This window comes from Heterodontus francisci, chromosome 9 (assembly GCF_036365525.1).
Source record: "Heterodontus francisci isolate sHetFra1 chromosome 9, sHetFra1.hap1, whole genome shotgun sequence".
Lineage (NCBI taxonomy): Eukaryota > Metazoa > Chordata > Chondrichthyes > Heterodontiformes > Heterodontidae > Heterodontus > Heterodontus francisci.
In genome coordinates, this window is record NC_090379.1 from 68,584,753 (window position 1) to 68,598,106 (window position 13,354).

At 44.4% G+C, this 13,354-nt stretch overlaps 1 protein-coding gene across 3 annotated transcripts in view; it reads right to left on the reverse strand.

The window, feature by feature from the left end:
- ppp2r3c (protein phosphatase 2, regulatory subunit B'', gamma) overlaps positions 1-13,354 on the reverse strand; it is a 39,024-nt gene that overhangs the window by 13,591 nt on the left and 12,079 nt on the right. Inside the window, exons 1-4 of one of the 3 annotated variants that reach the window (XM_068039270.1) lie at positions 13,207-13,291; positions 7,982-8,652; positions 5,291-5,395; positions 359-471 (exon numbers count right to left, since the gene is read on the reverse strand). In XM_068039270.1, coding sequence (XP_067895371.1) covers positions 359-471; positions 5,291-5,395; positions 7,982-7,984 — 221 coding nt within the window. In that variant the 5' untranslated portion in view covers positions 7,985-8,652; positions 13,207-13,291. Of the gene's footprint in view, positions 1-358; positions 472-5,215; positions 5,396-7,981; positions 8,653-13,206; positions 13,335-13,354 lie in introns of those variants that run through there. The other 2 variants (XM_068039269.1, XM_068039271.1) reach the window with 2 other exon arrangements.

The window sequence follows — 13,354 nt, forward strand, 5'->3', positions numbered from 1 at the left end:
TACCACGATGAAATTGCATACTTCTCCAGACAAATCACATTGAAATTTTGGACTATTGAATACATTAAACAAGATGCTACTATTTTGAGTGCTTACTGCTGGAAAGATGTAGTTACTGTTTAGCCAACTTTACCTAGTCAACTCAAGTATGTCTCTTGATTCAGTTTAAGCCAGGTTAAGTTTGAGAAGAGTTCTATGATCTATTGTTTGTCAAAAAAAAAGCACACCAAAATAGTTTTCATTGTGCAATTCATTACAAGTACTGGACTTAACAGTCTGCATGTAAGAAAATTGTATTAAAAATACCTGGAGTTTCTCTTTAGTCTCACTTGAAAAGATGCTTATAAATGACACTTACTTGCATTTCTGTCCTGCTTTTTCTTTGACCTCCAGAAAATTTTCATAATTTATCATTGCTTCCTCTCCTATCAAAGGAGGGGTTTGATGTTTGTCTAGTAAAAACCACAAATTCTATAAAACAAAAACAGAAAGAAATATTATGCATACACATCCACACGCCCATATTAACTATTTCAGACTCAAAGCATGCATTATAGAACCCAAAACACAAGTGTGAGTTAACAGGTACCTTTATTGACTTGCCAATTTCAAAACTACTGCTAAAATAATGTTGACTTGCAACAGCACCTCCATAAACTATCACAACCATAATATATTTTGCAGGTCTGATTTAATTTGCGTCAACAATCTAAATTATAGATTCTCTCACATCTGCTGTGTCTAAACCACCAAATGCTTCAGCGAGTCACCCACGCTGCTATGGCCTTGTAATATCTGGCCCTAACTGCTTTAGCTCCTATCTGTGTCTATGACACAAAAAATAACTCCGAGTATTGGTGGGAAAAAATGGGGGAAAAGAAAGCACAGAAAAGTAGACAATGATTCCAGCCTTGATATAGTAATCGCAGTCACAACAGCAAATTGAAATAAAAAACAATCTAAGATTGTACCTTAGAAGCTCTTGTTTGAACTGGTTGATGACAGACAGAGGGGAAGAGACAGACAGTGGTGGGGGGTGGGGGCTGGAGTGGCATTCCTGGTTCTTATTTGTTCTGCTCTGACTGTATCTGAATTAACTTTCAATTTCAGTTTGCCTGTGTCACTGAATACAACAGCAGAGGCAGAGTTGTTCAGTGTTTCACTCTGATTTTACCTGTAAATAAACTAAACTAAACTGTTTTGTCATTACAAAAACCAAATCACTAGGGAGTCATGAATACTGGGATTTTATCTCATTACTGTCAAAAAGGGCATTTTTTTTTAAATGTAAAAAGAGGGTTCTAACAGGATATTCATCAATATTGTACATCAAAAAAATTATAGTAAGTGTATTGTTCTTTCAAAATTTCATTTATCTCACATTCTGATTGAGCAACAGGATGCATGCATATCCATGGCTCCTAGCAGAAAGTAGACTGCTGTGTAAAGAGTTCTCTTTTCTCCCAAACCCCCACCCATCCCTCTACATGCATAACTGCTGAAATTTAAGTCCACAGGATGGAAGAGAGAGATAATATTTAAAACTTTTTTGATGCATGGAACTAAACCAATACTTAAAAAAAATAGAAATCTGGATTTATTATAGCAATCAAAACTTTTACGTACGTTTAGTGGTGACCTAATTTGCGTTTTTTGTCTTTTTCATTTTAGTCAGTTTTGCTGTGCTTATGGTAACAAAAACTTGTATTTATATATATCACCTTTAACATAATAAAACATCCCAGGTGCTACACAAGGACATTATAAAACAAAATATGACACAAAGCCACATGAGGAGATATTAGGGCAAATCACCAAAAGCTTGACCAGAGGTAGGTTTTAAGGACCGTCTTAAAGGAGCCAAGTGAGGTAGAGGGGTGGACAGGTTTAGGGAGAGAATTTCAGAGCTCAGGGCCCAGGCAGCAGAAGGTGTGGCCACCAATTAAAATTGGGGAGAGGCCAGAATTAGAACAGCACAAATATCTCGGAGGGTTGTGGGGTGGAGGAGATTACAGAAATAGGGAGGGGCGAGGCCATTAGAGATATTTGAAAACTAGGACGAGAACTTTAACGTCAAGGCATTGCTTAGCTGGGAGCCGATGCAGGTCAGCAAGCACAGGAGTGATGATGGGTGAACAGGATTTGGTGCGAGTTAGGACACAAGCAGCAGAGTTCTGGATGACAAGTTTACGTAGGGTAGAATGTGGGAGGCCAGCCAGAAATGCATTAGAGTAGTCATGTTTAGACTTAAAGGCATAGATGAAGGTTTCTGCAGCAGATGAGGTGTGGCAGGGGCAGAGTTGGGCAATGAGGTGGAAGTAGGCAGTCTGAGTGACAGTGTGGATATATGGTTGGAAGCTCAACTTGGGGTAAAATGTGACACCAAGCTTGTGTAGAGTCTGGTTCAGCCTCATACAGTTATCAGGGAGCAGGATGGAATCAGTGGCTAGGGCGCAAAGTTTGTGGTGGGGACCAGGACAATAGCTTCAGTATTCCCAATATTTAATTGGAGGAGATTTCTGCTCATCCAGTACTGGCTGTCTGAAAATTTAGAGACAGTGGAGGGGTCAAGAGGTGGTGGTGAGATAGAACTGGGTGTTGTCAGCATCCATGTGGAAAGTGACATGTTTTCAGATGATGTTGCAGCATGTAGATGAGAAATAGGAAGGGGCCAAGGATAAATCTTTGAGGGTCACCAGAGTTAAGTGTGCGGTAACAGGAAGAAAAGCCATTGCAGGTGGTTCTCTGGCTACGTTTAGATAGATAAGAATGGAACCAGGAGAGTGCAGTCCCGCCCAGCTGGATGACGGTGGACAGGCGTTGGAAGAGGATGATGTGATCAACTGTGTCAAAGGCGGCACACAGGTCAAGAAGGACGAGGAGAGATAAATTACCTTTGTCAGTCACATCAGATGTTATTTGTGACAGATTAGAGGGTTTCAAACTGTTCTGGGAATGATGGGCACAGATTTGGGAGAAGGCAACATATTTGAGGACTTTGGAGAGGAAAGGGAGGTTGGAGATGGGGCAGTAGTTTGCAAGGACAGAGGGGTCAAGGGTTAATTTTTTGAGCAGAGAGGTGATGATGGCAGAGTTGAAGGAGAGGTGGACAGTACCCAAACAGAGGGAATAATTAACAATATCAGCCATCATGGGAGCCAGGAAGGAAAGTTGGGCAGTCAGTAGTGTAGTGGGAATAGGGTTGAGAAAGCAGGAGGTGGATCTCATGGACAAGATGAGCTTGTAGAGGGCATGAGGGAGAGAAACTAGAGAAAAATATACAAGTTAGGGCGGGGGGGGGAGAAGCTTAGAGAAAGTTTGGTCTGGTGGGCGAGGGGAAGTTGGGGCAGTGGGGGTGGGGGGGGGAGTGGCAGCAGCTGATTGGATGCTCAATGATAAAGAACTCAAAGAACTCCATGAACTCCTCGCACATATTGGAGGTGAGGTAGAGGAGATAGGGGTAAAGGGGTTTAAGAAGACCGCTTGCAGTAATAAAAAAAAAAGCCGGCGGTTACCTTTGCATTTCAGGATGATCCCAGAATACTGAATAGTTTTTTGCAGACAAGATAGTGCTTTATATGGTCCAGCCAGATCTGGCAGTGAATTGCTAAACCAATTGTCTGCCATATCCGTTCAAGTCTGCATCCCTTGAACTTAAGGGGCAGAGAGGAGGGCTGTACCAGGGAAACAGCCAGGGTAAGAGAAAGTAATTGTGTTAATGGGGACTGGATACAGAAATAGGTAGGGTTTGGAGATGGAAGCCTCCAATGTGGGTGGAGAATACAAGGAAGTGATCAGAGATGGCCTTATCTGTGATTGATATTATGGGAATGGCAAGACTACCTGAGATGGGAAAGTCAAAGCAGTGGCCATGAATATGGGTTGGGGAGTTTACATGGAGAAGAGATTAAGTAAGGATAGGAGGGCAGTGAACTCAGCGGAGACAGAACATGATGAATTGAGATGGAGGTTGAAATTGCCGCGGATGAGAAGTCAATTGGTACAGAACCTGAGGGAGGAACATAGTAGATAGCTCGTTGAGAAAATTGGCGTGCTGCGTGGGTGGGTGGTAGAGAATGAGGATTCTAAATGCGAGGTGAGGGGGTGGAACAAGGTGAGATGGTCAATGGAGGAGAAAGTCCCAGAGGAGTAAGGTGTGATTTGGTGTTAACAACCAAACCATCACCATGATGGTCTTGACAAGGCAAGTGGTGAAAGATATAGTCAGGAAAGAAGGCTTCAGTTCGGAGGAAGATGTCAACACCCCTCAGGCAGGATTTAGTCAAGGCAAGATGTCGATGCAATCATCCACAATAAACTCAATAAGCAAGGGCCTTGTACAAGTGTGAACAGATATTCTGGAGGGGTGGTGATAGCTGAGCCGTTGGCAGAGTCCACAGGGTCATGGGTGAGAGGGCCGAGCTGGACAAGGAGGAGATTAACATGCTTAGCCCCAAGTCCCAGTTGGAGCCTAGGCAGAAAGACTGGGATGGGGCAGTTGGGTTTGCTGCTCACAAGGAGGCAATGACAAGTGCCTCAATGGGCCCTACGGAGGATGCCAAGAGAGGCATAGAGGGAAGCAAGCTGTAGGCTTATCTAAGATAGAGTCAAGCCTGGATGGAGGCAGGAAAGTAGGAAGGTCAAGGTGTACTGAAAGGTTGGGGTTGGGTTTTGGGAGGGCAGAGTACCTGACAGGGGAAAAATAAAAGGAGGCATGATGACAGGAGAGAAGGGTCTAGGAAAATAAAGAGAAAATAAGTAAAAAAGGGGAAAAGAAAAGTGGAAATGGAAGTGATGGGCTTGGGTTCACAGCGAAGGCCAAAATGCACATGCAAATGGACACAGGGAAAACTCAAGTTATATAAGCCTGGTTACATAGCAATTATTAGGATGATTATATTCTGGTAGGAAACAAGGAATAGACAGGAGCCAATAGGAGTAAATCCAGAAAGTCAGAAGTCCCATGGTGGGATAAAGTCGATGTAGGTGCACACACCCTCAGGTAATACAGTTCAGTAAATGAGCAGCATGAAAAGCAACTACACCCTCTGTTAATGGCTTAAGGCAATTCTTCTACCCATTTCCCTCCTTTCTTGCTGGAAAAATACAAAATTACTACTGAATATGCAAATGTATGCAGAGATGAAATATTTATCACATATTGTGGGCACAAACCCATCTGAAGTTCATTCTGTGGCAACATGCAACAGCATACCATGATATTGCAATGCCAGACATAGAAGATTTTTGATCATTTTCAATACTACGCAAAAGTTTGGAGTTTTCATACTTGTAGTTCTTCATTATCCAGCAATTCTCTACTTTTCCTTTGAAGAAACACTGCCCTGGATTCTTCTCTTAATTTCTGTAACAAAATTTCATCTTCTGCTGGAAGCTGATATAGGAAGAAAGTTTAGAAATTTTGTCAGTTTACTAAAATATATACCCAGGTTACAACATATCATTTAATTACAAATTTTTATTCTAGAGAAACCAGTGCATAAAATACCAAAGACAGAGCAAACACGAACATACTACCAAAATTACCAATTCTGATGCACTGTAAAACAAAATTTTGCTGGAGATGGTCACTTCAGAATTGCTGAAGTTCAAGCAGGCTGTGGAATCCCAAAATGTACTTCTGAGCTCACAGCATTTAAAACAACAAAGGAACTGTTGTGGTGCTGACTTTTACTTCACGTTGGTGTCCTAGCTCACCCATATCAGTTTTAAGTTTAAATTTCGTCAGAGTCACGGTGGGGGGGCGGGGGGGGTGAATTTTATGCAGTCCACTGCGACAGATTTGGTGGCATGCAGAGTGATATAATTAGGCAGGAGGTTTTTTTTTCAGATTCCGGCAGCAGGATATTTTAGAGGAATTAAGTTGGCAGCGGGTTTGCGGCCTTCCCCCTGCGTGGTGGCGGATTGCAGCTTGGCATTCATTTAAATAACATGAATACTCATTACCCTATGCACAGTTACAATTTAGTCCTACCTGCCAGATTAAGTGAACTGTGAGAGATAGTCTTGTGCCACCCGGTTTACGAATGTTTCAACGTGGCATGCAGCAGTTGGATTCGTGTAGTTGAGTCTCAGGACCGTGCTCTTCTCTCTTTCACTCAGCCATTAAACTAATGCCAGCACTGGAGTGGATGTTTGCCTCTAGGCTCGGCACCAGCAAGGGTGAATCACCTCAGGGAATGGCGACGACGGCCTAAGTGGAGGAGCTGGGCAGGATTGTCAGGGAGGGAAGAGTGGAGCGGATCGTATGCATCGAGCAATAGGGCAGGGTGGAGTGGAGTGTCCAGGTTGTTGAGTGGCTGATGTTGATGGTGAAAATGCATTTTGTGCGGGAGTGGTAGCTGGATTAGATCAGTACTGCGTGAAAATATTTGGCAAGGATCTAAAGGGAGGGATGAGTCCTGTCGACGTTGGGGAGCTGTGGGGCAAATTGAGGGTACTGGCTATCAGAGGGAACGGTCACAGTCAATGGAGGTAAATGGATTCTGTGGGGTGGTGGGGGTGGGAAGGTCAAGGTGGGTATTTGACAGCTTCGTATGGAGGGGAACAGGACTCGGCAATAATGGTCAGTTTGATATGAGGAGGTTCAAGGGCAAGAGTCGGCACGCTGATAGTAATGGGAGTAGGAATGGGGGTGGGGTGGCATGAATATATTGCTGATTATAATGTGCACGGTAATGGGGGGGGGGGGGGGGGGGGAGGCTCAATGGTAACAGACGGAAGGGTAACAGTAACATTGGGTGGATCAAGGGTGATTGGTTCAAGTGGATGGTTGCGGGAGGTGGTTGGAAGGTGGGGAGACTTGCCCTGAATTGCACACGCACCATCTTCTTCAAGGGTAATGGAAACCATGTGGACGCTCATGGATTGCAAGAAGAGTGACAGGAGGCAAACGACAGTAAGTGTTGTCTTCTGCCTGGCTGCAATTTGAAGGCAGATATAAGGGTGCTGATGATTGCACCGATGTTTCCGCTCACTAGTAAAACAAAAAGGGCTGAATCGCCACGCTCTGCATATTCATTGTTCAGAAAAGCCACAGCTACATGGGTCTCATACACCCAATTTGTCTGGTACCACTGGAAGAAGCACAAAGAGAGAGACTAAGGAGGGCTCTTTTCCCTCAACTCATGATGCCAGAGTGCCAGCAACAGGCAGAACAGGAAGGTGAGGATGCTCCAAATGATAACATCCAGGAACGTCCTTATCTAAGCCAGGAACTGGCACGTCGTTGCATCCTGAGGACAAGGTCAAATTACCTTCAAAATGTCAGAGAGGCAATGCCACAAACACCCAAGGACGTCAAATGATCACAGAAATTTGTAGGATCCTGCAGCATGACCTGCAGCTGCTCGGCTTCGGTGGGAATCCCATGGCAGCTGCCCTCGAGGTGACTGCTGCACTCAATTTTTTCTCCAGCCACTCCTTCCAGGGATCCACGGGTGACATATGTGGCACTTCGCTGTCTACGGCCCACAGGTGTATCAAAGAGGTGACCAATGCCCTTTTTCGACATGCCAATGATTTCATCAACAAATCTGTAGATGAGGGCAGCCAGACAGCAAGGTCTGCGGCTTTTGGTTCCATTGCTGGCTACCTAGAGTGCATGGGGTGATCAACTGTACTCGTGTGGCAATTAGAGCTCCCTGGGACCAGCCTGCTGTCTTTTGTCAATTGCAAAAGGCTTCTACTCTTTAAATGTACAGTTGGTTTGCAACCACAAGAGAAAAATCATGCATGTTTGTGCACATTTCCCAGGGAGCTGTCTTGACTCCTATATTTTGAGGAACTCCCAGCTGCCACCAGTTTTCAAAGAACCAGCCGAAGTGGACAGATGGATCCTGGGTGACAAGGGTTACCCACTTTGTTTATGGTTGACGTCACCAGTACATCATCCCCAAAGTGCTGCTGGAGACAAGTATAATGTTGCTCACACATCCACCAGGGCCATCATTGAACATACCATTGGATTATTGAAAGTGCGACTCCGTTGCCTTGACCAGTCTGGAGCGGCTCTTCAGTATGCGCTGCAGAGGGTGTCACAAATAATCATTGTCTGCTGTGCCTTGCACAACCTTGCAATTAGACACGGCAACATTCTGCAGGCGGAGGAACAGGAGGAAGACCATTCCTCCTCAGACGAGGATGACTATGAAGAGGGTGAGGAGGATAACAACAATGACAACTATGCCGTCATCGATATGAGGGCAATGGAGAGACATGCAAGACACGTCAGGGAGAACCTAATTTATGCACGTTTCAGCCAACAATAAGCCATATCATCAAGGAATGTTGGAAGGAGAAACATAATTCCCCACAGAAACTGCCTTCTGCACGAGGTCTTATTCATCTCTGCAATCTTAACAAAGCATTGCTGCACTTTTGTGTGATTGGCATTTGAAATCATCCATGGGCTACGATGAATGCGACTCCACACCACTGCAAGCTGCATAAAACAAAAGTAAGGCATGACAGTATTGGAAAAAGTTATTCATCATCAGTAGGAAAACAGCCATCATTGAACAGTGAAGGTTCAAATTCCAATGAGATATGGACACTGGACATTTCCTGAGATGCTTTGTAAGTATCATTGCGGTCACGCCATAGGCCTCCAAAAAACTTCTTTGTATCCATCTGTAACCAAGCAAAACATTACCGAGTGGATCAAATTTTGCATGAAATAAAAATGTTTTAATACATCTTTGCAATTGTGAACATTTCTACATCACCCATGCCACCTTCGTGCTCAAAACTGTTTCTATTTTGTTTTCCTGCCACTAAGCTAGGTGCTACCCTGACATTAGCAGCTGAGGTGGAGGCAGTCTGCTCAGTGTGCTGCCCTGTTGCCATGGATGACCGTGGCTGGCATCCTTTGGAGGAACGGGACCTTGATGGCTCCATCCTACTGGGGGTCTGCAGCAATGGTGCTCGAGTATTCCCCGTGTGCTCGCCTGCTGGAGATAAGGGGGTCAATGTCGGGGCGTGGGGGGTGGAGGATGAGACACCACTTACCCTGGGTGTGTCCTGAGAGGAAGGCCCCAGGGTAACTAGCACAGACTCCTCCTCCATCTGTGTGCACGATGGCACCTGCTTGTCTCTGAGGGGAAGGAACACCTGGAGGGAGGTCCAAGTTACTCATCCCACTCTCATTTAAGACTCTGCTGCGTGGAGCCCATGGCAATAGCAATGGAGTGCAGGTCAGATCACATATGGTTCAAATGCTCAACCAGACTCAACACAGAGCTCGCCAGACTCTCGACTGAGGAAGCCATATGCTCAAATGCCTGTGACATGGCAGTCATGGCTTGCAGGACTCCTCCATGGCACGCGCAAAGCCACACATGACCTCAGACATCTGAGACATATTTTTCACATGGATGTGCAGCAAAGCCAGCAGATTTCTCATAGCAACAAATAGAGGATCATCATGAGCGTACAGCGGAGCAGGGGCCTAGTCCTCAGCAGTCCTCCGACTGTCAGGAGATCCGCTGGCACATGCTCCCTCAGCTGCTGGGATGGGTCTGTCGTGCACACCAGCTTGTGACTCTGATTCTAATCTTAAACACCCCAGGGATCGTGTGGATGTATCTGTGCAGGCGGAGGTGGAAGAAGAGGTCGGTGACGCTATACCCTCTGGGCATTGGCTTCTTCTTCCTCCCCAGAGAAGGATTCTTGGGCCACACGGCGTTCTGCAGCTCGAGTCCAGGCACCTGCAGTGGAAATACAGAGAGAGGCACTGCTTCACTGGAGTTCAAACTATTTCCTTCAGTTTCCACATATGGCTGCAAGAGCACAGATGACACTTCATCCTTATGCCTTGTGGCTCCAGCTTTGCCATCACCCTGCCTCCCTCCTCTCTCACAATCTCCGAAGCCTCCTCCTCAGCCATGGTCAGCAGCCCAATGTCAGAGCCCCTCCTCCTGTCTTAGCATGCTCGCGCTGGTTGTGGATTCGTTTATCCTGCAAAAGACATTGCAGATTTAATGACATGGTAAATGATGCATTACAACTATTGCATACATGCATCAACATCACTCATTCTGCTTTGGCTTTCACATGACACATCCAATCAATGCCAATCTTCATCATTTAGTAAATGGCACCAAGGCTGCTCACACATTCCACTGCATTCCTTGCATACCCTCTGCCTTAAAGACAGAGAGCCATGGAAGAAATCAATGGAGCAGCTTCGCCAGGACCACCTTCCCTTGCAGATCTGAGCAAGTCATTGATTTGCACTGCACACATGTTCTAAGAGTTACCCTACAGTTTGAGACCTCCTTCGCTACCTCCATCCAGGCCGTCTTGGTGAGGTGGGAGGGTCTTTGTACTGCACCTACAGGGAAGAGGACCTCCTGCTTTTCCCCGACGGCCTGGAGAAGAACCTGCAGGGAGGCATTACTGCACCATGGGATGGGACGCTGTCTGTTGGCTGCCATGTCCTTCGCTTTTCTGTAGGGAAAAAATGATATGAAGTTGATGGTGACTTTCACAAAGTCAGGAAGGAAAAAACATTTTGATTTAAGTAAAAGCTTCAATTTAAGTTAGTCTCAAGATACTTACATGAAAGGAAGGCGGCTGATCCTTGGGGCTGCAAGCACAGGATGTGTGATCGTGATGCTTGGGGCACCATGCTTTTGGACAGAGCTTGTTTATTATTCTGCCAATAACACTCACTCTGGACTAATGCTTTGTCTTTCAGCACAAACATTAGCACTCACTTTGCCTTTGTCCCATGACATCTTTGTCATTTAATCTCTCCTGCCCTCTGCTCTATCACACTCCTTCCCTTTTGTTCTCTTCCCCCATCCCCCTCCCCCCGCCCCCCTCCCCCCAACAACCTATTACATTTCTAAAATAAAAGCAAAATACTGCTGATGCTGGAAATCTGAAGAACTGACGAAGGGTCACTGACCTGAAACGTTAACTCTGCTTCTCTCTCCACAGATGCTGTCAGACCTGCTGAGTATTTCCAGCATTTCTTGTTTTAATTACATTTCTAATCTTTGCCAGTTCTGATGAAAGGTCACAGACCTGAAAGGTTAACTCTGCTTCTCTCTTCACAGATGGCACCAGACCTGCTGAGTATTTCCAGCACTTTGTTTTTATTTCAGATTTCCAACATCCACAGTATTTTGCTTTTACTGATGTTAAACTGGCCTGTAGTTGCTAGCACTCTTTCACCCTTTCTTGAATAAGGGTGTCACATTTGCTACTCTCCAATCCTCTTGCACCTCCCCAGTATCCAGAAAAGATTGGAAGATTATGGCAAGTCCTTCCGCTATCTTCATTCCTATTTCCTTTAGCAACCTGGGATGCAAGCCATCTTGAACAGGTGACTTATCTACCTTAAGCATAGCCAGCCTTTTTAGTACCTCCTCCCTCTCAATTTTTAATCCTATCCGTTGCCTCTACTCTCCCCACTTCTACAGATATTTTGTCAGATGCCACTTCCTGAGTGAAGACTGATACAAAGTACTCATTAAGTATAATAACCTTGCCCTGCGCATCTAAGCATCCCTCTTTGTCTCCAATTGATCCAACTCCACCTCTCACTACTCACTTACTATTTACATGTCAGTAGAAGATTTTTGGGTTCCGTTTTATGTTGACTGCCATTCTATTCTCATGTTCTCTCAATCAGTCTAATTTTCCTCTTCACCTCTCCTCTCAACTTATTGTACATGGCCTGGTTCTCACCTGCAGAATTCACCAGATACGCATTATGCACCCGCTTTTTTTGTTTTGTCATAATCTCTATCTCCCTTGTCATCCAAGGAGCCCTGTTATTGGTTCCCTTACCCTTTGCCCTTGTTGAAATGTAGCTAGCCTCGACCTGAAGCATCTCTTCCTTAAAGATAAGCTATTGTTTTGATACAGCTCTTCCTGTCAGTCTTTGATTCCATTTTACCCTGGTTAGATCCTTTCTCATTGCATTGAAATTAGCCCTCTTCCAATCACCTCATTTATCAGCACCACATCCAGAAATGCCTCCTTTCTAGTTGGACTGAGAACAAAATGATCAAGACCTCCTGAACACGTTTTTGAAATTCCTCCCCCTCCTTACTCTAAAATTATCCCAATCAATATTTGGGTAATTAAAGTCCCCCAATACCACCACTCTATAGTTATTGCATATCTGTGATTTTCCTGCAGATTTGCTCCTTTGTGTCTCTCTCTCACTATTTGGAGGCCTATAGCATAACTCTAGTAAGGTGATCATACTCTTTCTGCTTTTCAACTCTAACCAAATGGATTCTCTCCTTGCCCCTTCAAGGATAGCCTCCTTTTCCAAAACTGCAATGTCTTCCCTAATCAGTACTGCCAACCCATCTCCCTTTTCTCCTTCTCTATCTTTTCTGAACACTTTAAGTGTCCAGTCTTCACCATTTTTAAGCCACATTTGCGGTGTAAATTGAATAAAATCTAGATTCAAAACAAGGTTGAACAATGTTAAATATTTTCTGGTGTGCACCAACCATATTTGTACAAAGCCAATTTCTTTAAGTTATATTTAACCACTTCAATTCACATATGAAGAGGAGATTGGAGATGCTATTTTAGAAACCTGGGACTCCCTCAAAGATTCCATCTGCAAATGCATCATTCAATGTGCTACTGAGCCATGCAGATCAGGAAAATTGGAGTTTAGATCCCTAGTACGTGTTGAGTTAGTTTACTTCAGTGGGACACAGAATTGATTATATCTCCAGGTTAAGGGAAGAAGTAAACAAGTCTGCCAGGTTTCCTGCTCTTGGCTGTTGTGCAGTGACACCTGCTGGAATATATACAGGTGTAGCATTCGGTGAGCACAAGAACAGACTCAGCTGTAATATTGTCCGGGGTCAGCTAGCCTGTTAACACACATGGTCCAGGTCACACTCAAGAATGACCACTTGTGGAGGAGGTGGGTGGGGATCCTGCTGGCACTCTTGGAATTTTACCTTCAGAAAAAGTCACCCTTTGGGAAACCAAGAGGGGGGAATTTAAAGTTTTCTAGGTGGAGAAAACTTTTTAAAAAGGTACTTTAATTGCAGTAGAACAATAAAAGTTGAATTTCATGCAAAAGCATGAATTAAATTTATTTAAAATTATCAGATTTGAAAAATTAGATTGCAATTTTATAGCTTTTATACAATAGGAACAGTGTGATTATTCATTTGCGAGTTGAAAACAGAAGATACCTACCCTATAATAAAATCTTGGGATGCTTTTGCAGGATAGATTGTTTTTTTCCCCGCCTCCTCGCCATTCAATATAGTATTTGGTGAACAGATCCATCTCATTATCCTTTAGTTCTTGGTCTGTTTTTTTAGCTGTTTTATTTGAAAACAAA